Source organism: Elephantulus edwardii, unplaced genomic scaffold (assembly GCF_000299155.1).
Source record: "Elephantulus edwardii isolate Elephantulus edwardi_28Jun2011 unplaced genomic scaffold, EleEdw1.0 scaffold00054, whole genome shotgun sequence".
In the NCBI taxonomy this organism is placed as follows: Eukaryota; Metazoa; Chordata; class Mammalia; order Macroscelidea; family Macroscelididae; genus Elephantulus; species Elephantulus edwardii.
In genome coordinates this window covers 9,570,052-9,597,514 of record NW_006399804.1, presented here as the reverse complement: position 1 = coordinate 9,597,514, position 27,463 = coordinate 9,570,052, and the positions used below count along the sequence as shown (strand labels likewise).

The 27,463-nt window shown below is 37.4% G+C and overlaps 1 protein-coding gene across 1 annotated transcript; it reads right to left on the bottom strand.

The window, feature by feature from the left end:
* Positions 1-15,653: 15,653 nt before the first annotated feature.
* THNSL1 (threonine synthase-like 1 (S. cerevisiae)) lies at positions 15,654-17,994 on the bottom strand. The gene has a single exon (XM_006887065.1). The coding sequence runs from the start codon at positions 17,957-17,959 to the stop codon at positions 15,728-15,730; it is 2,232 nt and encodes a 743-aa protein (XP_006887127.1). The 5' UTR covers positions 17,960-17,994; the 3' UTR covers positions 15,654-15,727.
* Between the last annotated feature and the right edge of the window lie 9,469 nt (positions 17,995-27,463).

Sequence of the window (27,463 nt, the reverse complement as noted above, 5' to 3'; positions counted from 1 at the left end):
GAGGGACAGCGCAGGAGAGGAAGGCCCTCTATGAGGTGGATTGATTCAGTGACTGGGATAATTGGGATGGGAGTGTCAGAGACAGTGCGACTTGCACAGGACAGAGCGGAGTTTAGGGCTGTTGTACATGGGGTCGCTATAAGTCGCAAGCAACTCGACGGCACATAACAACAACAGCACATAACAACAACAGCAACAGCTATCAACAACAGTATCCACTTTTTTCTCCTTTATCCTCTTATTCTTTTTATTTTGTAGCATTGTGATCTGAGAAGATGCTTTGTAATATTTCTATGTTTTTTATTGTATTGTGCTTTCCGTGTAACCTAAAAAGTTATCTATTCTGGAAAATGTTCCATGCACTTAAATAATAAGGCATACTGTGCTTTTTGAGAGGTATTAGCCTGTATATATCTCTGAGATCAACTTGGTTCATTGTGTAGTTTAATTTTTCAGCATCTTTGTTCAGTTTCTTTCTGGTAGTTCTTTTTTTTTTTTTTAATGATGTATTGAAATCTACTACTATAGTTGTGTTTTCCATTTCTTTTTTCAGTTTTGTTTATGTTTGCTTTGCATATTTTGCAGCACTATCATTTTAGGGCTCTTGTACATAGGGTCGCTATGAGTCACAAGTGACTCAATGGCACATAACGACATCACTTGGTGCATAGATATTATTGTTACATCCTCCTGTTTTATAGACCCTTTGAGCATTACATAATGGCCTTATTTGTTCGTGATTTTTTGGTGTGTGTGTTGAAATCCATTTTATTAGAGATTAATATCCCTGCTCCTTCTTTTTCTTGGTTGATATTTGCTTGGCATATATTTTTCCACTCTTTAATTTTTAATCTTTCTTCATCTTGACTTTTCAGGTGTCTCTCTTGTAGACAGCATATTGATGGAGTTTTTTGTTTTGTTTTGTTATCCAATCTGCTACTCTTTTTCTCTTTAGTGGTGCATTTAAATCATTCACATTCAGAGCAATTATTGAGATGCAAGTTTTTATTGCTATAATTTTGCTGAGTTCTTTTTGGTGTTGTTGCTGGTTGCTTTGGTCCATCCTGATTCCTATATTTCTTTAAGCAGGATTTCTCTCAATATTTTCTGCAATGCTGGCCTTATTTTTATGAACTCCCTTAGGTTCTGTTTTTTCTGAGCATATCTTAATCTCTCCTTCATATTTGATGGGTAATATGGTACAGTATTCTTGATGGACAGTCATGTTCTTTGTGTGTTCAATATATGTCATTCCACTGTCTTCTTGCTTGCATGATTTCTGCTGAGAAATTCACATTTAATCTTATTTGCTCTCACTTACAGATTCCTCTTTGTTTCTCCCTATCTGCTTCCAGAATTCTCTCCTATTATTTGGCTTTGGTAAATTTTACATATGGCTCGGTGTTCTTCTTTTGGATTCTATTCAATATGGTGTTCACTCAGCTTCTTGAATATATATTCTCTCATTCTTCATTAAGCCTGGAAAGTTTTCTTCTAGTAATTCTTCCACAATTTTCTCCATGCCTTTACTTGCTCCTTCCTGTTCTGGGATTTCGATTATGTGCATGCTATTTTTCTTGATGGTGTCCCACATTATTCTCAGGTTTTCTTCTTTTTCCTTCCTTTTTAATTCTTTTTGTTCTAGCAGAGCAGTGGTGACAATTCTTTCTTCTATTTCCCTGGTTTTCTATTCTATCTCTTCAACTCTGTTCATATGTCCCTCCAACATGTTGACAGCATCTACAACACTGGTTCTCATATTCTGAACTGTGATATTTTTGTTTTTCCAGAGCCTCTAATGCCTCGTTTGTTTTACCTGCATTGTCTTGGATAGTTTAAGTTCCTCTTGATTTTTACTTTCAAAGTCCTGTAATTTTTCAAGTTTCTCTGTCACTCATTGAAAATATTCAATCATTGTTCTTTTGAATTCTGTGTCAGAAAGTTCCATCAGACGTTCTGGCTTCAGGAAATCCACTGATACTCTGTCACTATTATTGGGGATGATATCTTGTTTTGGGTTTGTGTATGGTGTGAGGTAGTCTGCTTCTTCAGTGTCATTGCTATGATCGAGTTTTTCATGCATCAGGTCTTAGCAGGTTCTTAGTCTGATAACCTGCTCACTAAGTCACTACTCCAGAGGAGGGCGAGGCAGCTACCTTGCCTCAGTTTCTCTCTGGCCTTTTGACTCAAGGGAAGACTTGCTTCAGGGACAGAGATATGGCCTTCAAATTAGCAGCATTCTTTGTAAGAAAACTGCTGCTAGGTAGGTCTAAAGGGTCAACAGATTAAGGGAGGTCAAGCTGAGAGAGGGAGGAGGAAATGGCTTTGCCTAAGATACTGGTGCTCCTGGCACAGTTCAGAGGGTAGCAGCGAGTCATCCTCCAAGCAGAAGGGCTAGGGTGTCCATGCAGTGGGCTGGGACCCTCCAGGTGCTTGGTTTGGGGCATCCATGTGCTGAGGGGCCTCCAAGTGGCAGGGACAGGGCCGCTAAGCATTGGGGCTGGGGTCTAGTGTGCAGGGCTGGGGAACAGTTCAGGCCACACTCTGGCTCAACATTTCTTAAGCTGAAAAATCCAAAGAACAAATTCAAGTCTGAAGAGTTAATATTTAAGGATGCTATGGAAGCTGGTTTCTCACATTTTGATGGGGGTCATATAAGGAAAGTTTTGGGTTGTGTTTGATTTTTCATATTGGATTTTTTCCCTCCACAGGTGGCGGACTCTTGCACCTTTTGGCCAACAAAGACCCAAGGGTAGAGGCTTGCTAAAGGGTCGTGGTTTGTTGTTGTTATGTGCTGTCAAGTTGCCTGTGACTCATAGTGACCCTATGTACAACAGCTCTAAACTGTGCTCTATCCTGTGCCAATTTCACTGTCTGACACACCTATCTCCATTACCCCAGTCACTGAATCAATCCATCTCATTAAGGGTATTTCTCTCTGACACTCTCCCTCCCCGCCCCCAAGCATGACATCCCTCTCCAAGGACTGGTCCCTTCTTGCAATATGCCCAAAGTATGTCAGACTAAGCTTCAGAATCCCTGCCTCCAAGGAGAAGCCTGTAGAGCAACCCTTTCCAGGACAAACCGGTTTGTTCTCTTAGCAGTCCATGGTACATCCAACACTCTTCTCCAATACCACAACTGAAGGGGTGTCTTTAAAATTCCATAGTGAGGGGTTGGTCTGTTGCTGGCCCGGATACCCTGTGCAGTAGTAGTTCCACTCTGGAAGCTTGTTTCTCACATCTTCATGGGGGTCATGTAAGGAAAGTTTTGGGTTGTGTTTGATTTGAGATATTGGGGTTTTTTTCCCCTCCACAAGCAGGTGACTTTATTAATTTTAGAATGAATATTCTTTAAGTGGTACAGCAGTCATTTGTCTATTTACTGTACTGAATAACTTGGAATTGCTGTGATCCTGAACACTCTGCCATAGTCATGTCAAATACCATAATGGTTACCCATCATAGACAGTGTTTGGAGAAGCTTCTAGATGGATTAAGGTTTGGAAGCAGGAGTGGCATCCACTTAATATACCAGATGTCTCTGGAAACTCTATAAACTCAATGAACATACAGAAATTGAGAACAGAGTTCAGGTCTTTTGTTTATGGGTCACTATGATTGGTACTCAACTTGACGACACTTAACCACTGCTAAGTGAGACAAGTGTTGCTAATCTGGAGGAACAGTCTTCTACTTTGTACATCACTCTTTGTCAATTTTCTATATTAAGCTTGCTGTGATGCTGAACCTTGTGCCACTGGGGTATCAAATACCATAATGGTCTCCCAATGTGGACAGTGTTTGGTGGAACTCCTAGCTGTAAAACAAGTTTGGAAGCAGGAATAGCATCCATGTCCTAAACCACATGCCTATGGAAACTATGAACTTGGAGAAATGATGATAGTTTAGGAAAGGCATTAGGTCCTTTGCTTATAGAGTCATTATGAGTCATACTTGACAGCAATCAACAACAACATGCATAGAATATTGAATTAAAAGAAGATGGAAGGAGTACATAGAGTTGCTGTACCAAAAAAAAAGTATTGGGAAAAATAGTTTCATGAAATAGCATATGATCAAGAAGCAATGGTGGTAAAGGAGGAAGTTCAGGCTGCTCTGAAGGAGCTGGCAAAGAAAAAGGCCACAGGAATTGATAGAATACCAGTTGACATACTTCAATATTATTAAACAATAAAACAATGTCACTAATATCACACACAAACAAAATCCCATGAAGATTATCCAAAAACAACTGGAACAATACATCAACAGAGAACTATGGGGAATACAGGCTGGGTTTAGAAGAGGCCGTGGCACCAGAGACATTATGGCAAACATGAGATGGATCTTGCTGAAAGTAAAGGGTACTAGAGAAATACTTTTGTTTCACTGACTTTGCATTTGACTGTGGATCACAGCAAATTGTGGCTAATTTTGAGAAGAATGGGAATCCCAGAACAACTAATTATATTCATGCTAAACCTATACTTGAACCAAGAAACAGTAGTTAGAAAAGAGCAGGGGGAAATTACATGGCTCAAAATCAGAAAAGTAATGTATCAGGAACACATCCTACCACCATACCTTTTCAATCTATACATGGAACAGACCATTCAACATATCTATGAAGGAAAATGTGGCATCAAGATTGGAGGAAGACTCATCATCAACCTGTGATATTCAGATGACACAACCTTGCTTACAGACACTGAGAAGGACCTGAAGCATTTTATGCAGAAGGTTAAGGACTGCAGTCTTCAGTATGGATTGAAGCTCAACATCAAGAAGACAAATATTCTCACCACTAGGCCAACTGACAGTGCCATTATAAATGGAGAAGAGATTGAGGCTGTTAACAATTTCAGCTTACTTGGTTCCACAATCAACACCCTTGGCACCAGCAGTCAAGAAATTGAAAGACAAATTGCTCTGGGGAAGGCTTCTGTCAGGGATCTCTCAAAAGGGGGGTGACCAAAGAGGTGAGAACATGCGGGGGCGGGGGGGGGTATAGTCATATGGTCGAGACAATTTGATGGGTGGAGGGAAGAGTGGTTAAGGAAATGGGAACGATCTGGTGTGAAAAACAATGTATATGAACTTTGTAAGTAAACCAGTATAAAAGAAAAATTTTATTTAAAAAAAGTGATAAGTAATGATGTCAGTCTGGAGTCAAAGGTATGCCTGATTCAGGACATGGGAGTCACAATTATTTGCTATGCATCAGAGAGCTGGACAATGACTAAAGATGACAACTAAAGATGACAGAGTAAAACTGATGCCTTTAAGTTGTGGTACTGGAGAGTATTGAGCCATGGACTGCCAAAAGAATAAACAGGTTTATCCTGTAGAGGGTGAAAACAGGCTGCTCCTTGGAGGAAAGGATTATTTATTTTTTTTTTTTAAAGAAAGGATCTTGAAGCTATGTCTTCCATATTTTGGACATTTGGCCAGGAGAGACCAGTCCTTGGAGAAAGACATCATGCTTGGAAGTGCAGAGGAACAACACAGGAGAGGAAGACCTGGATAAGATGGATTGACACAGTAACTGGGAAAATGGGAGCAGGTTTGTCAGAGACAGTGAGTCTGGTCAGGATGGAGCAGAATTCAGAGCTATTGCACACAGAACTGCTAAGAGCTGCAGACCACGATGACACATAACAACAAAGGAGATACATTAAAAATACACAAAAAGAAAAAGATGAATAAAAGTAAATTAAGCCAACATAACATTTAGCAGTACTAGAGGATAAAGACAAAGAAACCTTAAGATACACAGAAAACAACAAATGGTAGAATACTGACATTTTCTATGGGTAATTACAATGACTGTAAATGGACTAAATGCTCCCATCAAAAGGAAGAGAACAGCAGAATGGATTAAAACCAAAATAACAACAACAAAAGGCCCTGATCCAATCGAATGCTGTTTACAAGAGACTTATCTTAGACAAAAGAATACAAGTAGGTTAAACTTTAAAGGATGTTAAAATAATATTTTACACAAATAACCAAAGACAGTCACGGTGGCAATATTAATATCTGATAAGGCATACATTAATTAAGTCAGGAGACATGGTGTCAAAGGTTTATTATTCAAAATTATTTTCCTAGTCATTGAATTTGACTTTGCCACATTGATGGGTGGGGACATGTGACTGGAGTATGTTGATCTTTTCTCAAGAGGATTGGCTAATCTGGCCATTAAATTGCTCAGATTCAGCAGCAGAAATTGGGAATCTCATCACCATAAAAACAAACAAAACAGAGAATGTAGAGTGTGTGTCATTTAGAGCCAAAGAGTCCTATGACACAGGACTCTTATAGCCAGGGCCTATAGAAGGAACAGAAGCTCCAACCAAGAACCAGAGACACAATAAGAGACAAAGCTGACCTTGAGATTGTTACTCCATGGAACTAGAGCTGGAGCCTTTGCCCAAATTTGTTGGCAGACTTGGGGTGGGGAGAGCCATAATTGGCAGGGTTAAGAACTTTATAACACTCGCCAAAAGCCATGAGGCTGAAGGCTGAGGTACCTGTGAACATATTTTGGTAGCTGTCCTTACTGAGTGATTGTCTCCTGCTGCCAAACTGATTTATAGCCTTTGACTTCCCTAATAAACCTTGTAAGTACAGGCTGTTCATTCATAGGGTCGCTATGAGTCGTCTACGACTCGACGGCATTAAACAACAACAACAACAACAAGAGTAAGTATGGTTCTGTGTGGCCTATGATCTACTGCAACAGATTTTGGACCCCAAAGAGCAGTAATTTTGGTGCTGGATTTAGTAGAAAGAGATGTGGGAGTGTGAGGGATACGCCTGACTTGATGGGAATTGGTTTTGTGCTATGGATAATGATGGTGGGGGCACTTCCCCCTTGTGGAGTTAGTAGAGATCAGATATGGCTGTCCCAATTTCACCTTAGCTCATTTTACAGAAAAGATAAAGATAGATGTTGTTATTATTAGGTACTATCAAGTTGAGCATGGCTCACATTGACCCTATGAAAAAAAGCTCTAAACCCTGTTCTATCCTGCGCCATCCTCACACTTCCTGATAAATAAAAGCCCAAATTACAGCAGTTACCACATCAATCCAACTGGTTGAGGGTCCTCCTCTCTTTTGCTGACCCTCTACCCTAAAAAGATAGACATTATTTAAGGATAAAAGAGTCAAATCATCAAGAATATTTAATACATACACCTTACAGCACAACACCTAAACATATAAATCAAACTGAAAAAACTGAAAGGAGAAATTGATAGCACTATGATAATATTTGGATAACTTAACACATCACTTTCAATATTGGGCAGAACTCCTAGAAAGAAGTGAACAAGCAAACAAAGGACCTGCAAGGCACTATAAATGAAGTAAACTTAGCAGACATATACACTTCAGTCAATAACTTCACAATACACTTAAACTAATGCACATGGATCTGTGGTAGATCACGTATGCCACAAAGCACAGCTTCATCACTTAAAAACACTGAAATCATACAAAGTATTTTTTTTCTGACCAAAACACAGTGAAGTATAATAAAAAACAGGGAGGAGGCAACTGGAAAAGATACAAATACATGTAAATTAACACTACCAATAAGTCAAGAGGGGAAGCACAAATTTCATAGAGTCAAATGAAAAATGAAAGCACTGCATACCAAAACTTAGAGCTTCAGCAAAGGTAATATTCACTTGGAAAAATAGTGATAAATGGCAGCAAAAGTAATAGTCACAGGGAACCACATACATGCCTACAAGAAAAATATCTTAAAGTAACAGCCTAACTCCAGAATGATAAAGAAACATGCAAGTTAAGCTTAAACCTATAAGGACAGTAAATAAGATCAGAATATAAATAAAGAACATTTAAAACAGATACAAAATAGAATCAATAAGACTAGAAGTTGGCTTTTTTAAAAGATCAATACAAGTGACAAAACTGTAGGTAGACTGACAAAGAAAAGATGCAAATAACCAAAGTGATAACATTATAGCAACCATAAAGAGAGAATTATGACAGAATAATGGTGGTGGGTTTTTTCTTTTTTAACAAAACACCCAACTATATAGCAATAAACTGAATGACTCAGACGAAAGAGATTAATTAATTCTCCACACACACCAAACTGACTCTAGAAGAAATAGAAAGTTTCAACAGTCCCAAAAGAAGAGATAGAATTAGTGTAAAACCCTTTCCAACACTCCTAAAAAGCCACGGACCATATGACGTCACTGGAGATTTCGCCCAAACATTTAGAGAATGAAACTACTTAAACTCTTCCAAAAGATAGAAAAGGAAGGGATTCTCACTAATTCATTATTTGAAGCAAACATAACTCTGGTATCAAAAACAGAAAAGGATACCACAAGAAAAGGAAAAGACAAGCCAGTATCTTTTATGGACATAGATGCAAAAATCCTCAATAAAATACTCGTGAATAGAATAGCATATGAAAATAATAATAAACTACAACGAAGTACAAATCCAGAACATGTACTATTCACCTTAAACAATGTTTTAGATAGCTTCAAAAGAGAGTCTATTGGTGGTTTGTTTTCACTGTTGTTTGGTGCCATCAAGAAGAATACAACTCAACTCTATGAGAAACAGCTCCAAACCCTGTCCTATTTTGTGCCATCCTCACAATCTCTGACACACATGAGCACATTGCTGTAGTCATGGGATCCATCTGGTTGAGGATCTTCCTCTTCTTCACTGACCCTCCATCTTTTCAAGCATGAAGTCTCTTTCTAGGAAATACACTTCCTAACAACATGCCCAAAGTATGTGAAGTGAAACCTTGTCATCCTTGGCTCCAAGGAGGAGTCTGGCTACACTTTCACCAAAACATTACAGTTTGTTCTTCTGGAAGTCCATGGGATATTAAGTACTCTTCTTCAGCACCACAACTAAATGGCATCAGTTCCTTTTCTGTCATCCTTAGTCAGTGTCCAGCTCTCAGCATAGCAAGTATTTGAAAAGATCATGGTCTGAATCAGGTACACCTTAGTCTTTAAATTGACTTTACTGCTCCTTTATATTTTGGGAAAGTCCTTGACATCAGACTTTACCAGTGCAACATGTGTTTTGATTTCTATACTGCTGGTACCAAGGGCACTGGTTGTGGATGCAAGTAACAAGAAATTGTTGACAACTTCAATCTTCTCTCTAGCTATCATAATCATGCCTATTGGTCCAGTGTTGATGATTTTTATCTTCTTGATAATTTGAGATGTAATCTATATTGAAGGCATTAATCTTTGCTCTTTTGCAGCAAATGTTCAAATCCTATTTACTTTCAGCAAGCAAGGTTGTGTCATCTGTGAAATGCAGGTTGTTGATGAATCTTCCTCTGATCCTGATGTCATGTTCCGCTTCCTAAAGTCCAGCCTTTCAAATTATTTGCTCAATATACAAACTTAATAGGTATGGGGAAAGGATGCAGCCCTAATGCACACCTTTATTTGTTTTAAAGCAGGCATCGTGTCCTTGCTCTGTTCAGACAACAACTTCTTGGTCTAGGTATAGTTTTTGTATGTGCATGATTATATAATCTGGAAATCCCTATTCTTCTCAACAGAAATTAGGTTTGCAGTTATAAATTTTAACATCTCCATAAATCCAAGTAAAACCAGTTTAATCTGAAGTAAAACTACTACATATATTGATTAGAATAAAATATGCCATTTGGATTTTAATTACATAGCTCTAAGAAGATGTCTTGTTGTTTAAGAAGATACTTCTAATTTTTCAACATAGTTCCCAGAGACTTTTCTCTTATTTCAGAATTTCTCATGGATTTTGCACTACCCACCCACTGCAAAGATTCCAATTTGGAAAACCAGTCATAATGGATTCACTTTTTTAAAGACTTCATAAGACCACTGAATTGGACCTTTCTATAGTCTTTAACATACCATGGACCACAAAGAAAACAAATAGATCTCTCTTAGGGTGAAACCAAGTTTCTCTTTGGAGACTAGGATTTTAAAGCTCTGTCTCACATACTTTGGGCATGTGGCCAGGGGGGACTGATCCTTGGAGAAGGACATCATCCTTGGAAGGGTAGAGGGACAGCACGGGAGAGGAAGACCCTGGATGAGATAGACTGATATAGTAACAAGCACAATGGGGGTAGGTGTGTCAGTCAGTGAGACTGGCTCAGAACAGAGCAGGCTTCAGAACTGTTGTATATAGGGTTGCTATGAGTCACAGACAACTTGATGGCACATAACAACAAGACTACTGAGTAAGATGACATTAAAGGATTCATTTTAGTATTCATTATCAAATATGATAATTAAAGGTAATTCATTTTATATTAACTTAAAATTATAAACTCCTTTAATATTTATAAATGGAACTTTATCTTCAATTAACAAATCCACCTTTTGTAGGTCACTAAAATATTAATAAATTTTAAGGTTATAACCTAAAAAATAGTAGTGCTACATCTGCAACATGAAATATACTAACTTCTCAAAGCAATGGTTATTCTTAATTAGATAAAAATATTATTAATAATTCAGAGATTGAATCTAGTTTATAAAGAAAAATAGCTAAACAATGCAACTTTCTATGACAAGACTTTGATAAAAATAGTGTCAATTAACCAGAGTACTGCCATACCTCAGTATATGTATGTTGTTGTTGTTAAGTGGTGTTGAGTCGTAGATAACTCATAGTGACCCTATGAACGAAAGATCTGAGCACCATTCATAGAGTTTTCGGGGGCAAGTATTTCGGAATTGGATGCCACTCCTCCTTCCAAGCTTGTTTTAATTGGGAAGCTTCACCAAACACTGTCTACCATGGATAACCATTATCACATTTGGCACATCAGTGTCACAGTGTTTAGCATCACAGCAATCACGAGTTACCTCTGTACAGCAATGTACAAACCAGTGCTATACCACCTAGAAGAATGTCTGACAAAAAAACAACTTAAGCCAGGCCTGAGGACCGCAGATTAAAATCACCGTCCTTGGGCTTGACAACATAACTTTAACTTTGATATGTCCCATTTCCAAAACATTGGTAACTTTCTTGGCTCTGATTTTTTTTTGGGGGGGGATGTGTATCAGATGAATTTACTTGTTTTAGCTTAGTTTAAGAGAGATAAAACTAATCATTTTAGTGGCTGGCATGCACAGGGAACTCACCACAGATAAGGGCCACACAAATAACTCTTTCATAGGTAGATTTTATTCAGATACCTGAATAAAAAGGAAACCAAACCAATACAATTATGCAACGGTTTGAGGTCCACAAAAAACCAACACCTTTGTTAATTTTTACTAACATCAAATAGTCTTAATTATTAGCTCTTTATAAATGAATAAGATATAACAGATAGAAGCAGTATTTATCAATGTAAGTTTCTGAAAGTGAATTGTTATTAAAATCTAATGAAAGACTTATACAAAATAAGTTATTGCCTTCCAAAATCTATTTTCATGGAAATATATTTTAAAATTTCCATCAATACATAATTTTTAAATCTCTAGTTTCTTTTTTCTATGAATTATTCTAAATTCTCTGTATTTAGACTATAATCTCAATGATATTGGAAACTAGAAATGATAAAACCATAGACTAAAAATGGATAACAATTTTTCACCTTATAATTACAGCATACATTTTTACTTTAATAATTCCAAGATATGTAAAACTACTTTTATATGAAAACTTTACATTTTTTCCTAATGAGGAAAAATCACAAATATTTAGGAGTCTGTACTCAGTGCCCTTGAACACAGTTTTAAAAAAGTATTTCTACTGGATGAAAGAATTTACAGAAATTAGGCAATGTCCATCAACTGATAAGTTAATTGTATTATCCATGCAATGAAGGACCATAACTAATCTAATTCATTGCTGCCGGCAGAGTTGGAACCCACTCATAGCTGAACTTCTAGCAGGCTTTTAGAGGTGGTAAAGGAGACTTCCTACCTTTCTCCTGAGGAGCACTGGGCAGATTTGAACTGCCTTTGAGTTGGTAGCATAGAACTTTATTCATTAGACCACAAGAGCTCCCCGCAGAGTAATAAAAATTGGTGACTTGTTGCCTCTCTCATATGCATGAATGAATATTAAATGAGTAAAGTAAGGAAGACATGGAAGAAAACCTACATTATTTCAATAATACAAAATTCAAAAAGAGCCAAAACTAAACAATGCAAAATTATAGAGAGAAACAAGGGATGATTAACAGAAAATTTAGATAGGAAAGAGAGCAGTGTAATCAAAGAGGAGCCACAGTGGGTAACAAAGTAGTAGGTCATGTTCTATGGTTGAGCCTAAGGATAAGTACATAGGCTTTTGTTTTACTATTCATCTTTAGGGTGTACTTCTATTTTCTATATTCTGGAAAAAATGAGGTAAAGTATAAACAACCAAATGTAGATGACTCTTAAATGGAAACTTTCCATCTTAAATGGATTATAAAGAAATAAAGAGTGGATGGGGCAGGAACAATGTGGGTATTCAAAGATTTTTTAAAAGACATTAAATATGAGCATCTATATGCTGTAAGAAAGGTTCCATTAGAAGGAGAGTTCAAGAAACAGATAACTCATGAAGGTAATTCTCTGAGTAGGCTGAAGGGCAGAGCACATAAACCACCCCTAGCAAGATCAACCTTTGAAACCTGATTCAGCCATAGAGAAATGGACACAAACTAGTACATCAGATTTATGTATTTGTACTGGAAATTGAGGTAGGTCATATTTGATAGCTTGTTCACCTTCAATGAGGCAAGACTATTAGGTCAAAGTGAAGGCCCAGCATGGATTTTTTTTTATGGTTTTTTCTTGGGGGGGGGGGAAGCACAGAAAGTAAATAACTGTTTTGGACAGTGTTAAACTGATCACAGATATGCACAAGTGGATTTGGGTATATCATGTTACCTTATTTGTTGTGTTCTGTTGATTCAGATCTGACTTGCACAAGATTGCCCCTCCTTCTCCAGCAGAGAAGGAACTTTGCACCTTTGGGAATACAGCACAGCTTCCTGTCACTAGGCAACCAGAGCTCCTTCTTATTTTTCTTGCCTCTTTACCTAGAATCCATTTCCTCTTCCTTCATACCTAGGCACCTGCCTCAAGACTTAAGTTCTACCTTCCCTGTGAAGTTTTTCTATTGTTTTTCTATTGCATGGTAATCCTTTTTTTCTTTCACATCTAGCTGTTATCATTCATTTTCACTCAATCACACACAATCTTATAATATTTGTGTCATACGACCTGATTTTCATGTGCTGTCTACTTAACTACAGATCTTGACAGAAATAATGTAAGTTTTTTAATGTTTTTACCACCCCTCAATTTTACAAAAATAGTGCATTCTTATGCATATAGTGAACATTATATGCATACTCTACAAAGATAACATATAGAAAGAAATACCTTTAAAAGTCAATGATGCAGTGACAAAGATATACAAATTTAAAATAGGATATTTTCTTTTTTACAACTGCGTGGTCTTCAATTTTTGGTTTTAAAACTTACCTTTTACAAGGTAAGTCACACACCCCATGTTAATATATAATAGGTTTAATTTTTTAAATATTTTAAAAGAAATTGTTCCTATCCCTTAAAACCATCAAAAATGTCATCATTACAACTTTCAGTGTATTTTTAGTTCTTCTAGAAAATAAAGCAGAAATGTTATCAACAAAGACAAACTATGTTAGGAATGCCATCTTGTGGTTGAGAGCAGTCCAGTACATGTAAAAGACCTTCAATGACAATCTTTAATTTAGAAATAAAATATTCCCTAAATTCATAGATACAAGCTGTATTAAATATATTATTAATACAAAGGAATAGTAATAAAATATAGTATCTCTTGAAATTACAGCTGTAAAAAAGGACATCCACTGACAAGAGACAACAGAAAACATGTAGGAATGGACTCTACACAGAAAAACTTTTGTCTATACTTCTATTAAGATTATTCAAATACTCCTCATTTTTTAAGATCTTTCTTTTATTGTACGGTTAACATTTCTTATCTAATACCAAGAAATTCTATTAGTTATGAAAACTTATTGCTTCCAATCCAAAGATAACAAAAGCTAGAATTTATCAAAATAGGTTAGTGACTTTTTTTTTTATTGTATAAACATGGTCCTATGGAACAAAGCAAGGAACAAATGTTTTTAAATTTTAAAGCACCCTTTGTGGTGCTGTAATTAAAGCAACCAACTGATAACTGAAAGGTTGGTAGATGAAGCCTACTGCACAAGAAAGATGTGGCACATTGCTTGTTTGCTGCCCTGAAAGCCTTGTGATGTAGTTCTGTGCTCTCTTGCAGGGTCACCATGAAAGAGAATCAATTCAAGAGCAGTGAGTTTGGTATGAGGTTTGACTAAGTCAGCAACTATATAAGCCCTGGTGGCATAAGGTGTAATGTCAACCGGAATATTGGTAGTTCAAATCTATCAACTGCTTTACAGGAGAAAAATCGGCAGTTTCTTCTAGCCACGAATGGCCTGATGGCAGTGGGTTTTAGTTTCACAACCCTCTAGGGCAAAGTATTGTCCCTGAGCGGTTCCAGGAAAGAAATTCTAATGGAAGCAAACTGTCATATTTTTCTAATGTGGAGTGCTAACCCTTCTGGTTAGCAGCTGATTATCTTGCACCAGCAGAGCTCCTATTATTACATTCTGGTTTAAAACGTGTTTTGCATTTCAAATTTTATCACTGTAATAATAAACATCCAAAGAGGAGCTCAGAACACTTACCTAATTTGGACTGTGTGGGGCAATAACTTATTGTATAACTTATTGTAGGTTAAAATGGAGTGTTATTTAAAAAAAAAAATAATTTCCAGTAAGTTAAAAACAGACTCCCAGGTGATGCTCAAGTGGGTTTCTGGGAAACTATAAATCGCTTGAAAGGAGCTTGCCCATCCTTCTCCTTTGGAGCTACTGGATTGGAACTTCCAGAGAAACACTGACTTAGGGTGAGCAGAGCAACTTCCTATGAAGTATGCCACCAGAGCTCCTTAATGGAGCTTGAGGGTTAAAAACACTGGTTTTAATCTTACTATATTAGCATCTTCCTTAAGAGGCCCTGGTGGTACAGTGGTTACAGCATTAGGGCTTGGCTGCTCCCCAGAAGGTTGGTGGTTCAAACCCACCAACCACTCAATGGGAGGGGGAGAAAATGAGACCGTCTGCTTCCTTGAAGATTTTTATAGCCTTAAAACCCTATGGAGTTTCAGAATCAACTAAATGGCAATGGGATTTCAGGTTCCTCCATACAAATTAGCCATTTTGTATGGTAACTTTCTAGTTAACTGAGAACTGGTATATGGTTCAATATACTTACAGCTGTGTGCAGATATTTTCACTTCCAACAACAAATCATTTATACCTTAAATCATTAATAGATACCATTTGTCTCACTTAAAAGCAAGGGTGAGGGAGAGGAAATTTATACAGTTCTAATCAGCACAAAGCAAAACACAAGGATGCACGCACTATGCTACATTTTGCTCCTCCTAGATTATTTTTCTAAGGATCATGTGCAGGTACAATGTTCAGTTCTAAAGATTAGACTACTGAAATTAAACTGATAAAAGATACATATAGGTGTATGTATGTGATAAATCTTCTCAAGAAACAAATTGTTATCATACTCCAAATCAACTTTTGAAATATTTATTATTGCAAGCATATCATCAAAAAGGGTAATATCTGACTCGGAAAACTTTCACATGAACTGATTTTGTATTAGTCTTTCTACATGATTTTTTAAGACATTCACATCAGCTGCACAAACCTCATAGCCCATCTTCTCTTGCTGCTTTGTTCTCGCTAATAAAGCCCTATGTGGTGGAGGTAATGCATTGTATGAACTAAGTAAATAAAGCTGACCTGATGAAGTTTGGTTGATTTCTTCAATCTTTAAAGCCTGCATGATAGCAGGTGCAAACTTTGAATAATGAGCTGTAGATGAGATAATCACTGGGCAAGTTTTGTCTTGCATTCTATCTGCAACCACTTTTGCAATAGCGGTATGTGGGTCCAAAATATACCCTGAGGCATTGTAGGTGGAGTTAATAGCTTCCAGGCAGTCTTTCTCAGAGCACCAGTCGGCCACAAAATCCTGCTGAAGCTTCTCTACTAGAATCTTTTCTATCTGGAAGTGATGCTGCTCTTCTAACTGACTAAATAACTTTGTCATCAATTGTCCATCTTTATTAGCCATCAAGTGTAAATGCCGTTCCAGGTTTGAAGATTTGAGAATATCTATTGCTGGTGAAAATGTTTGTGCTAATTTCCTTTCCCTTAGATCATACAGTCCTGTTTTTATGAAGTCAGTCAAAACATGGTTCTGATTAGAAGCACAAATAAATTTTCGAATAGGGATTCCCATCATTTTGGCATACATTGCTGCTAATATGTTGCCAAAGTTTCCTGTGGGGATACAGACATCTACTGGGTTTCCAAAAGAAATAAATCCTTGACTAACAAGATCAAGATAGGCGGAAGCATGATAAACGACCTGAGGAAGTAGTCGGCCCCAGTTTATAGAATTAGCTGAACTTAAGATTGTTCCATATTCAATGACAAGAAAGCCATTAAAATCAGAATCTTTGAAAATTCTTTTTACAGCTGTCTGGCAAAAATCAAAATCTGACTTGACACCCACTGCCCATCCATTTTCTTTTTGACTGCCAATTATTTGTGCCTTTTGAAAATCACTTATCCCATTCTCAGGAAAAAATGTTACCACAGCTATTCTTTTCTTGTCATTGTTATTAAGATGACTAAAACCATTTAAGACTGCACTACCTGTGTCTCCTGAAGTTGCTACAAGTATCATATAATTACAATTTGGTGGAATACAGTGTGCAAAGAGATGAGGCATAAGCTGTAAAGACAGATCTTTAAATGATCCTGTTGGTCCATAAAACAATTCCAGGATGAACTGGTTGCCTGAAAGATGCCTGACTGGGGCAATTTTGGAGCAGGCAAAGTTTTTTGCATAAGCAGTTTCAATCATTTCTCCTAATTTGGCAGCAGGTATGTCAGTAGGATGGATACACCTTTCCAATATTATTTGTGCTCTTTCTATATAGGTTGCTCCTACTAGGCTTTTCCACTCACCACAGCTTAATTTTGGAAACTCGTTTTCAGGAACAAAAAGTCCACCATCAGAAGCTAATCCTTCGATTACAGCTTCACTAAAAAATTTGGATGAATTCTTCTGTTTACAGTCATTAGGCCAAATATGTCTTGTGGAAATGAATGTTTCTGAATTCACATCTTGGTATCTTTTAATGGCATTAATTACTTTGTTGGCTACCTCTTCTGGAGAAGCTCCACTTTCACAAAAAACACGAGTATCGTACCACTTCTTATAATACTGTCTTCTAAATGTAAGTAAGTCTCTCATAGGTGTTTCAGAATTCTGACCTACAATTCTATTTATCTTCATTGATTTCAGACGATTAATTATATCTATTAGAGGTACATCCAAGTAAACGATTATTCCACTTTTCTTCAGATGCCACATGCTAGCATCATGCATTGGATTGGACCCAGTAAGGGAAATCACACTTCCAGATGCAGAGAAGTTTAACACAGCTTTTCCTTCCTCTTCTAAAAATTGCTCATTACCAACATCCTGTAATTTTTCAGACACACTCATATTCCAAGTTTTTTCAAGGATATCATCATCCACATCTATGACACAACAACTTAGTTTCTGACCTATTATTCTGCCTACTGTTGTTTTCCCAGCACCAGGAGGTCCCATCAGGATAATATTTTTGTCTCCAATAAGAGTGTGGGTTGAGTGCCATGACTTCCTTAATTCTGCAAGTGCAAATGTTCTTGAAAGAATTAGCCGTACATGCTTATTTGATTTCACATGTACACTAGAAAAACATCTCTGTGTTATTTGTTTCAGATGTTGACATCGGTTAAAGTAGAGCATTGTCTTTTCACTTTTCTGCCCAAGCCAACTTGGCTTTAGTCCTTTACAAAACATAAAAACAAAAAAAAAGACATTTGGTTAGGAATGTCAACAGACTATCAAAACCCTGACAGGACTGAATATAATCATGCAAACAATAAACAACTTGTTTTAAAATATTCCAAATTTGTAGGACATTTATAAAGTATTCTAATTCAAATTCTCATATATTGCATGTATTATTCTTTTATGATCTTTTCAAATCTCAAGACACTGAAAATCAAACTTTAAAAACTGTTTAACTTAAACAATAATTTATAGTGCTGGTGACCTAAAGGATATGGAGTTGCGCTGCCAACCCAAAGGCAGAGGGTTCAAATCTACTAATGGCTCCAGTGGAGACAAAGATGAGCAATCTCCTGCTATGCAACTTACAGCCTCCAAAAATCCATAGGAGGGTCAACTATGAGTTAGTTCCAACACAACAGCACATGAAAACAGTATAAACAATAGAAAATTTTAATAAGATTTTATATCACAGCTTCATTTTATAGGGAAAAATAATACCAAGTCAAACCATATTTTTTCCCCTTTTATGGTCCCATGGTTTACTAGTTTCTTACACATAAAAGTGAGGATTACCTGATGTTTCAGTACCATTTATTACTTTAAATAGCTGTACAAGAGTCTTTATACATTTAATTTTAATTGAAAATCTTAAAAACTAGGATGCTATTCATAAATCTCTTCACTGAAGAACTCACTAGAAACTAAAGAAACAAAAGTGAAATGACATATTTTATGTTTCATTAAATAACTTTCTAATCAATAAAGCAAAGATATGACCTTTTTATATCTTCTCTATATATCCTATTACAAATTATTCATAAATATTTTTGGTACTAAAGGCCTTAAAAAAAAACTAAAGAAAAGCATACCAAATAGTTAAGAAAACTTGATTCATCAGCAACACAGTCAACAACTATGTATCATTAACCTCATCTGCAAAGGACTAATGCTTTTGTGTCTGATCCTATGAACATCACCATGAAGGGATTTAACTCAAATTCCAGCCAGACTTTAAAGTGGTAGCCAAAAACCTCAGGAATGTTTTTAATTGTTGTGTTGTTGTTATGTGCCAGTCGAGTCGCTTGCGACTCATAGCGACCCTATGTACAACAGCCCTATACTCTGCTCTGTCCTGTGCCAATCTCACTGTCTCTGACACTCCTATCCCGATTATCCCAGTCTGATACTCAAAGAATATCTGTAATTCCCCATTTTATACCTATCCCCATCTTTGGAAACAGACACCACCACCAAAAAAAAAAAAGACAAGTAAAAATTTTAACTATTATAAATGCAAATTAGTAAATGCCTGTGTCCAGTTAAATTAACAGAAGTAGCTTTACAGATGTGCTGTGGGACTTATCAGATGTGCTACAGTAGAACCAACATGCCATTAAGCTATATTAAATGTCCACTCCTTCATTCATTGCTGTAGAGTCAAAACTGACTCATGAATGACCCTCCATTGGGTTTCTGAGGTTGTAAATGACACACAGGAGATTGCTCATATCTCTCCCATGGATCCACATATGGATTCAAACAGCCAGAGGGGCAAGACCTTTGGGTTATCAATATAACTCCCCACGGAGGGCAGTAATGTACTTGAAAACGTCAAGTCATTTCCGACTATAATTATCTCTGTTACATAAACTGGCCTGTACCTAAAAACTTAAATATTTTCATCTGGCTGGATTTAACTTACAAATAAAACTAGAACTGTCCAGAGAAGGTAGTCATTTTCTCATTTGGATTTTCAGTTGTTTGGATGTTTTGTGCTTCACTCCTTACTGACTTGTGAACAGGTAACACACAGGAATCAATCTTAGATGAAGAGATGGCAGGTTTGCTGTTTCTGGGGCAAACTGATCTTTGTAAAAAGTGGAATCTATAATGGAAAAAATGTAAAGTTAATAAAATTTGCATTACAGTATCATTAAATTCCACACATAACTGTTCTTTTTAAAAAAATCTGACATTTTTAAAGTACAGAAAGAATAATGAATTGAACCTTCTTTGTGTTTTCTTAAATCTATTACAAAAAGCCTAAGCCAGGTCCCCACTAGATCTATGCTAATTCCGCCTTCCACTGTCCACCAAACTCTGTGACTCTGTGATTCCCCACCTCCCACCAGCCTCTCTGTCCTCTTCCCATTCTCCCTTTAGACTTTTACCCACATCTTACTAGTTATCCTTCTGTTTTTACAAATCATGGGCATCAATCAATGGTGGGTAATTCTACAAAACACAATGTATGGGAATGTTCATATGAAGCACAATGTGAATGAAGGAGCATGTGAAACACAATATATACAAATTCTGTACACAAACTATTTTAAAAAAAAGACAAAGACTAAGACATACTTTTTATAAAAATGTATAAAGAACCCATTGTTAATGAGTTGGAAGGGACTCATAGTAGACCCCTCAGCAGGTTTTTGGGAGGCTGTAAATCGCACTATATGTGACTGCCAGCATTGTCCTGTACAACCATGAAGAGTTTAGAACTGACAGAGGTGCTACCTTTAAGTAAGCAACACAAAGTTCCGTCTACCAGACTATGACATGTATAAGTCTTACAGAAAATAATTTTATTTGCATACTGAAAGTATTTCTGTCATCAAGCAATATGAAAGACAATATAACCTCATAAAAACAAATACAAATCCTTTACAATGCTATCTGTAATAATGTTTTAACAATATGTTTAATAATACATAAAACAGTATAAAAAGGCTATGAAATGTGTCTGAATTATTCTTTCAAGTTGTTTCATCTGGTTCAATCATTGTATGATTTTTAATATTATAAAAATCCAAATGAAGCATCTGCCACTTAAGCACCTCTGAAATTACTTAAATGAGTCATTCAACACATTCCTCATACAACTGACATAAGACTAATAATATATATTAATATTAATCAATGACAATGAGCTATAAAAATACATAAAGTAATCAGAATAACTAGGCACAGGCTAGTATTCTCTTCATAGAGTTTGGTTTGTTTTATGAACCTTCAGAGAAAATAAAGCACCCATGAATTGAGAACAGTTTTGCTGTACACTGTCTAATCCTTTCCCTGGAGTAAACCAAAGACCAGAAACCAAAAACCAAATGCACACCTGAACGGTGGTGGTAATTTTTTAAATTGAAGTGTGTTCTATTACTGTGTCCTTTCAAACTAGCTTATCTGAGCACTCTATATAAACTCCTGTTCAGAAGGCTTTTGCTTGTAACTCTAGACTGTTTACTTTTTGAATCTCCAATGCAGCAATCTCTTTCTCATCTGTGTAGTAATAAAAACTGTACATTTTCTGAGTAATTGGTTTGTTTTAGGAACTGTGAAGCTTTTTTTTTCATTTTTATTGTATTATTTTTTACATGTACTGTCAAATCAGATCTACTGGTACAGGAGGAGATTGCCCCCTCCTTCTCCAGCAGGGCATCTGGTGGATTTGAACCGCATACCTCTGGGATTACAGTGCAGTGTCTTGCCACTAGGCCACCAGAGCTCCCTGGAACTCTGAAGCTTTTAAAAACTCTTACTTTCCACTTCTGTTGGTGAATAAAATGCTTAACATCACCAAAAATAGTTCACCAAATACTTTGTATTTTAACTTCACTTTATAAAAATTTCATTTATCTTTTGTCTTCTCTATACAGTTTCATTTTTCAATATTATTTGTCTCTACAAATAACTTTGGGTAAGTTAAAAGTAGATTACTTAAATGTATTAAGCCATTATGTTTCAATTTATTAATCCTGTATCAATACTATTTTTCCATAAAACTCTTTTTAAAGCTGAGAGAAGAAAGTTTTTAAGTGGTAACAGCAGCAGGTATTGTAACTTTCAAAGAAAAATAAAGATGAATTCTATTTTCAGCTACATACTAAATTTCATTTTGTATCATTTAACCATAAATTAATTTTAAGCCCTCAAAATCAGCTTAAGCAAAACTAAGGGCAAAAGAAGATGGAATAATTATCATAGCATATGTATGGTAATTTGAGGTTTTTATTTAAAATACACATTTTTCTTTAATTCAGTCATTAGATTTTTTCATTTAATATTTCATTATCATTGCAATAGTCATAAAGAGAGCAATTTTTCTTAAAGGACAAGATTATTTCAAATTAAATGGAAGTCACATAGAATAAGTAAACAAAAACAGTACTTAAAGCATTTCTGTTAACTTTTTAATATTCTGTTAAAGATCTCGTTTACGGTTTCACTATTAGCGTTCTCAGATATATTTTGTACAGCAAGTCCAACAGCAGGATATTTCAGTTACACTTTCTCATTTTCCACAATTCCTTTATAATGAAGGAGCCCTCATGGCACTGTAGTTAAACATTGGCTCCTAAAAGTCAGTAATTTGGACACACCAGCTGCTCCAAGGAAGAAATGTGTGATAGTCAGCTTCTGTAAAGACTACAGCCTCAGGAGCCCTACATGGAAGTTACACCCTGATCTGTAGGGTCACTGGGACGCTCTGGTGGCCTAGACGGTAGCATATTCATTATGCTACTAACTTAAAGGCTCCATCTCTCTTGCAGTTCAAATATAACAGCAGGTCCAAGAAAGATAGATGGGACATCTCTTCTTGTGTGATTCACAGTCTTGGAAACCCAATGGAAGGTCAGCTGTGAGTTGATTCTGACTCCATGGCAATGAGTTAATAGGACCATTAAGATTAGGAATTGGCTGTGGGTTTGATTGGGGTTGTTGTTGTTATGTGCCATCGAGTCGCCTGCGACTCATAGCGACCCTATGTACAACAGCCCTAAACTCTGCTCTGTCCTGTGCCAATCACACTGTCTCTGACACTCCCATCCCAATTATCCCAGTCACTGAATCAATCCACCTCATAGAGGGCCTTCCTCTCCTGCGCCATCCCTCCACCCTCCCAAGCATGATGTCCCTCTCTAAGGACCGGTCTCTCCTCACTACATGTCCAAAGTAAGTTAGACGGAGCCTCAGAATCCTTGCCTCCAAGGAGCCACCCGGTTTAACCCTTTCCAGGACAAATCTGTTTGTTTTCCTAGCAGTCCGTGGTATTCTCAATACTCTTCTCCAGCACCACAGTTCAAAGGCATCAGTTCTCCTTCTATCCTCCTTGGTCATTGTCCAACTCTCTGATGCATAACAGGTGATTGCGAAGACCATGGCCTGTATCAGACGCACCTTTGTCTCCAGATAATTATTATGTTTTCTGAAGTATACCGTTGGATTATAATTAGCTGAAATCACTCCACCCAATGTTCACTTTTATTTATACTGTTGTTGTGTACCATCGAATCGAAACAACTCATAGCTGAACCTCTGGCAAGTTTTCAGAGGCCATTAACTGCATGGGAGGAGATTACCCCTCCTTCTGTTGAGCACCAGTAGATTCAAACGGTACATATGCCTGCGGGATTGCAGCACAGCATCTTGCCGTTGGTCAAAAAGAAATTTTCAATTCTATTATGAGATTATGTAGTTTTCAAATCATCATGAGAATAGAGTGAAAACTCTATTTAGCCAAAATTACTTTGCATGAAAGACTATTTATATTCTTCCAAAAGAAAATATCAGACATAGCAGTTAAAAAGATTTCATTATGAAAACTGGCTATACTTCAGTGAAATTAAAGAAGAAAATTTACATCACGATTAGGCCTGTCATCTTAAATTAATTCAACCTCTATTCAAAATTTCTTAGAAGAATGACTAACTCTAGGCCATTATATTATGAAGAAAGATTCTAAGGTTTTGAAAAAAACCCTTAAAATTGGTTTGTTCGTTGTTGTTTTTTCACAGTAACAAATAATTTTCCATGAAGTAACAAAAACTGCAAATGTAAGAAGACATAAAATAATTGAGAGACAACTCTACTGCTTCTCACTACTGACGTTCTCTCAAACAGCCCTTAAATTATCACTATTACTCAGGAAATGCAGAGCTGGGGGATGATGGGAGCACACACTCTATGTACCATCAAGCTGACTATGACTCATAGTGACCCTATGCACAATAGCTGTGAATTCTGCTCTGAGGCAATCTCACTGTCTCTGACACACTTTTCAATACCCTAGTGATAGTATCAATCCAACTCATTCTGGGTCGTCTTCTCCTCAGATCTCCCTCTCTAAAGACTGGTCCCTCGTGGCAACATGACCAATGTGTGCGAGACAGAGGTTCAAAATCCTTGCCTCCAAGAAGCAGCTTGGTTTCACCCTCTCCAAGACAGTCGTGTTCGTTCTCTTGGCAGTCCACAATATGTTCAATACTTTTCACCAGCACCACAACTCAAAGGCATCAATTCTTCTTCTGTCATCCTTTAGTGCCACCCAAAATTCCAGGGTTCTTAAAATCAAATACGTAACTTTACAAGTCCATCACTAACTTTTCCCTTTATCTTTGCAGCAAGGTAAACTAAGCCTTCTCAGTTGTCAATCTTCTGTTATCAGATAGTCTCTAACAGTCTTGAGCATTTTATTCAAAGGGAATTTTGAGTGGCCTTTCCAATTCTCTGACTTTGGGGGGAAAAATGTAAAAAAGACTTCTTGAGTAAGAATCTATTTCCCACCCAATTATCTTATGTCCACTTTAAATGAAATGTTAGTTAACAGGAAAACAAAAAACAAAAAACAAAACCACACCACACACAAATCAACAAAACCACCTGTGTATAACAGAGTTATACAGGAGTTAGTGCAAACTACAGCCCAAAGACCAAATCCAGCCCATCCCACCCCCCCCTTTTTTTTTGGTACACTTGCCTTGAAACACAACTATGCACTCATTTATTTATGAGTGTATAGTCATGTATGTATTACCTATGGCTGCTTTTCACTACAATGGTATAGTTAAGCTGTGACTGAGCCCCTCTGACATGCAAAGCCTAAAATATTATTTAGCCCCTTATGGGAAGTTTGTCTGCCCTTGATTCATATGATGGCAGACAGGCATTTCCCTGAAGACAACTGCCTTTTTGAGGAAATTATTGAAATAAAAATATATTTCTTATAAATACACTTTCAAATGGTAAGTGGAATTACAGATCAGCTATCTACAGAAAAGGCTTGTGGGTGACAGTCGTTTATCCTCAAAGCACCTAGCAAGTGCACTCAATAGTACCTAACACTAACCTAAAGGTACTGACTTTGAGCCCACCTGGCAGAGATGGGGAAGAAAGATTTAGCAATCTGCTTCAGTAAATAGTACAGAAAACGCTGGAATTTGTATTCTGAAATTTATATAGTTACCGTAAGCAGAAATCTCAAGCAATTTTGTATATTCACTTGAAGAAAAAAGTTCCTTTTCAAATAATTTAACAATTTCGTCATAACTATTAGCACATTAAAGTGAAATGATATTTAAAAAATCCTATTATTTTTAAAGCATAGCAAACACTGACATCAGTGACGTTACTGTATTTCAGTAATGTCAGAAATTAAAATTAGCTATGGTCAGATGGTGTTTAGGAACTGGAGAAATCATGTTTTACCCTCTTGAACACTATTAAACATAAATACACTTTCCCAAAGTGTGCCTTTTAATTAGGACAGAGCTCCTAGACTGAGACAGGCTTGGAAGCAGGAGTGCCATCCAGTTCCTAAAAAACATCCTCTGGAAACTCTATGAACTTGGAGAAAAGACAATAGTTACAGAACAGGTGCAAGGACTTTTGTTCATTCGGTCGCTATAGATGACGGCACATAACAACAACAACAACAGGCTTTTGCCAGTGACTATCCACTTCACTAATGTTAGACTTTTGTATCCTTACTATAAATCTTAATAAGTACAGTGAACGAAGTTCCCCAAAGGATTTACCCCTACACATGATCAGCAAAAACCAAAATGAACACATAAAATGTTTACAAGATGATGTGACAACAGGAATCTCATCACCACTACGTCATTCATTTGAAATATTTGTTAAACACTTGCCTAAAATAAATAAATAAATATAAATACAAATATATATATATATATAATCAGCTGGGTAATTTTTTAAAACCCTAACATTTCTTTTAACCTGTTCAAATTCACGAAGACCCTACACACTCAGCAAAGACTTTAAGTAGCAACAAAGTTCACCCAACCATCACCATGCTTCAAATGCCTAGGCTGTAGAGAGAACACAAACGAATTTTTTTTTTCTTCCCTCCTCCTCTAGCATCTCTACTTCCTCTGGGCAGTGGGACCTTTGAAAGAACTACCAATCTCTGCTCCCCTCCCCATGTCATATTACCAAAATGTCTTTCAAAGTGCCAGAAGAAATGTCCTTTTAGATTTTGTTCCTGTCAATAGTCTTATTCAGCAGTCATATATTCATGGTTGGTCAATTGCACAATATGCACAGCTATAATTTTTCCAAATGGGACACAAAAAAATGGGCCCAAATTCAAGGGTCCATTTAAACAACTCCTCTCTTTAGGGGTGCTCACAAAGAAACAGGACACTTGCAAGCCTTTGAAGAAAAGCAGCACCCAGGGCACCTGGGAGCGACAGGTGGACGATAAACAACCGGGCGCGGGTTCCACTCCCACAGGTGGCGGGCAGGGCAGGGCTGGCCTGGGGCGCGGGGTTGGTGGGGAGAGGTTAGGGGTGCCGGAGTCCGAAGCACCAGTAAAAACGAGTGCGGACATAGAAAGAGGACTACACTGAGTAGCGGGAAAGGTTAAGAAACGAAAAGGGAGAGGCATGCGATGAGAAAGGACTGATTTCTACAGTTCATTTTCTTTCTCCTCAAATAACTCACCAAGGAAATCACATTGAGAAGACGAGGGGAAAGTAAAGGAAATGAGAAGGAGAGTCCAGGAGCCACCAGTACCGCCTCGGGAGACGGAGACTCGCAGCTCCAGCTCTCGCCCAGGTTCGCCCAAGGCCCCAACCCGTAGGCTTCTCTAGGCTCGCCCCACCCCCTTGTTGTTGTCGATGCGCCTGCGCGAGCGTGGGCCTCAGAAATGGTCGCCACGCCCACTCTCTCCCCGCTCCCATCTCTCCACCATGCAAATCCCTCTGCTTCCCTGCTCCATCCCCACCCCACCCACTTCAGCGTCTAGATGCTTCTGGCTCCTCCCACCTCTCACTCGCTCTCCACTCTGGCGGGGCGTCTGCGTCGTGCGCTCCACGCTGGTGCAGACTCGCTTGTGGGCCTGCGCACAAGGGTCTTCTCGCATGACGCCTGCGCGCTGGCTGTGCTTGCTGCCTATCTTTATAAAAAGTCTTGTCCAGATAAGAGAAAGAAAAGGGCAAATTTTTTAAGTGGCTACCATGTACGACTGCACTATTTTCAAAGCCACATGTAAACAGTGGTTTCCATATTGAACCCCTGAAAAAGGCTTTGCAGGGAAAGAGAAGGAAACCTAGCCTTTCACTTCCCTGTCGCCTAGTATCGGTTTCCACAGCAACCGCATCGTCAACAACACTGAAAGTCTTAGAGGAATAGTATTTTCTTTTGTAT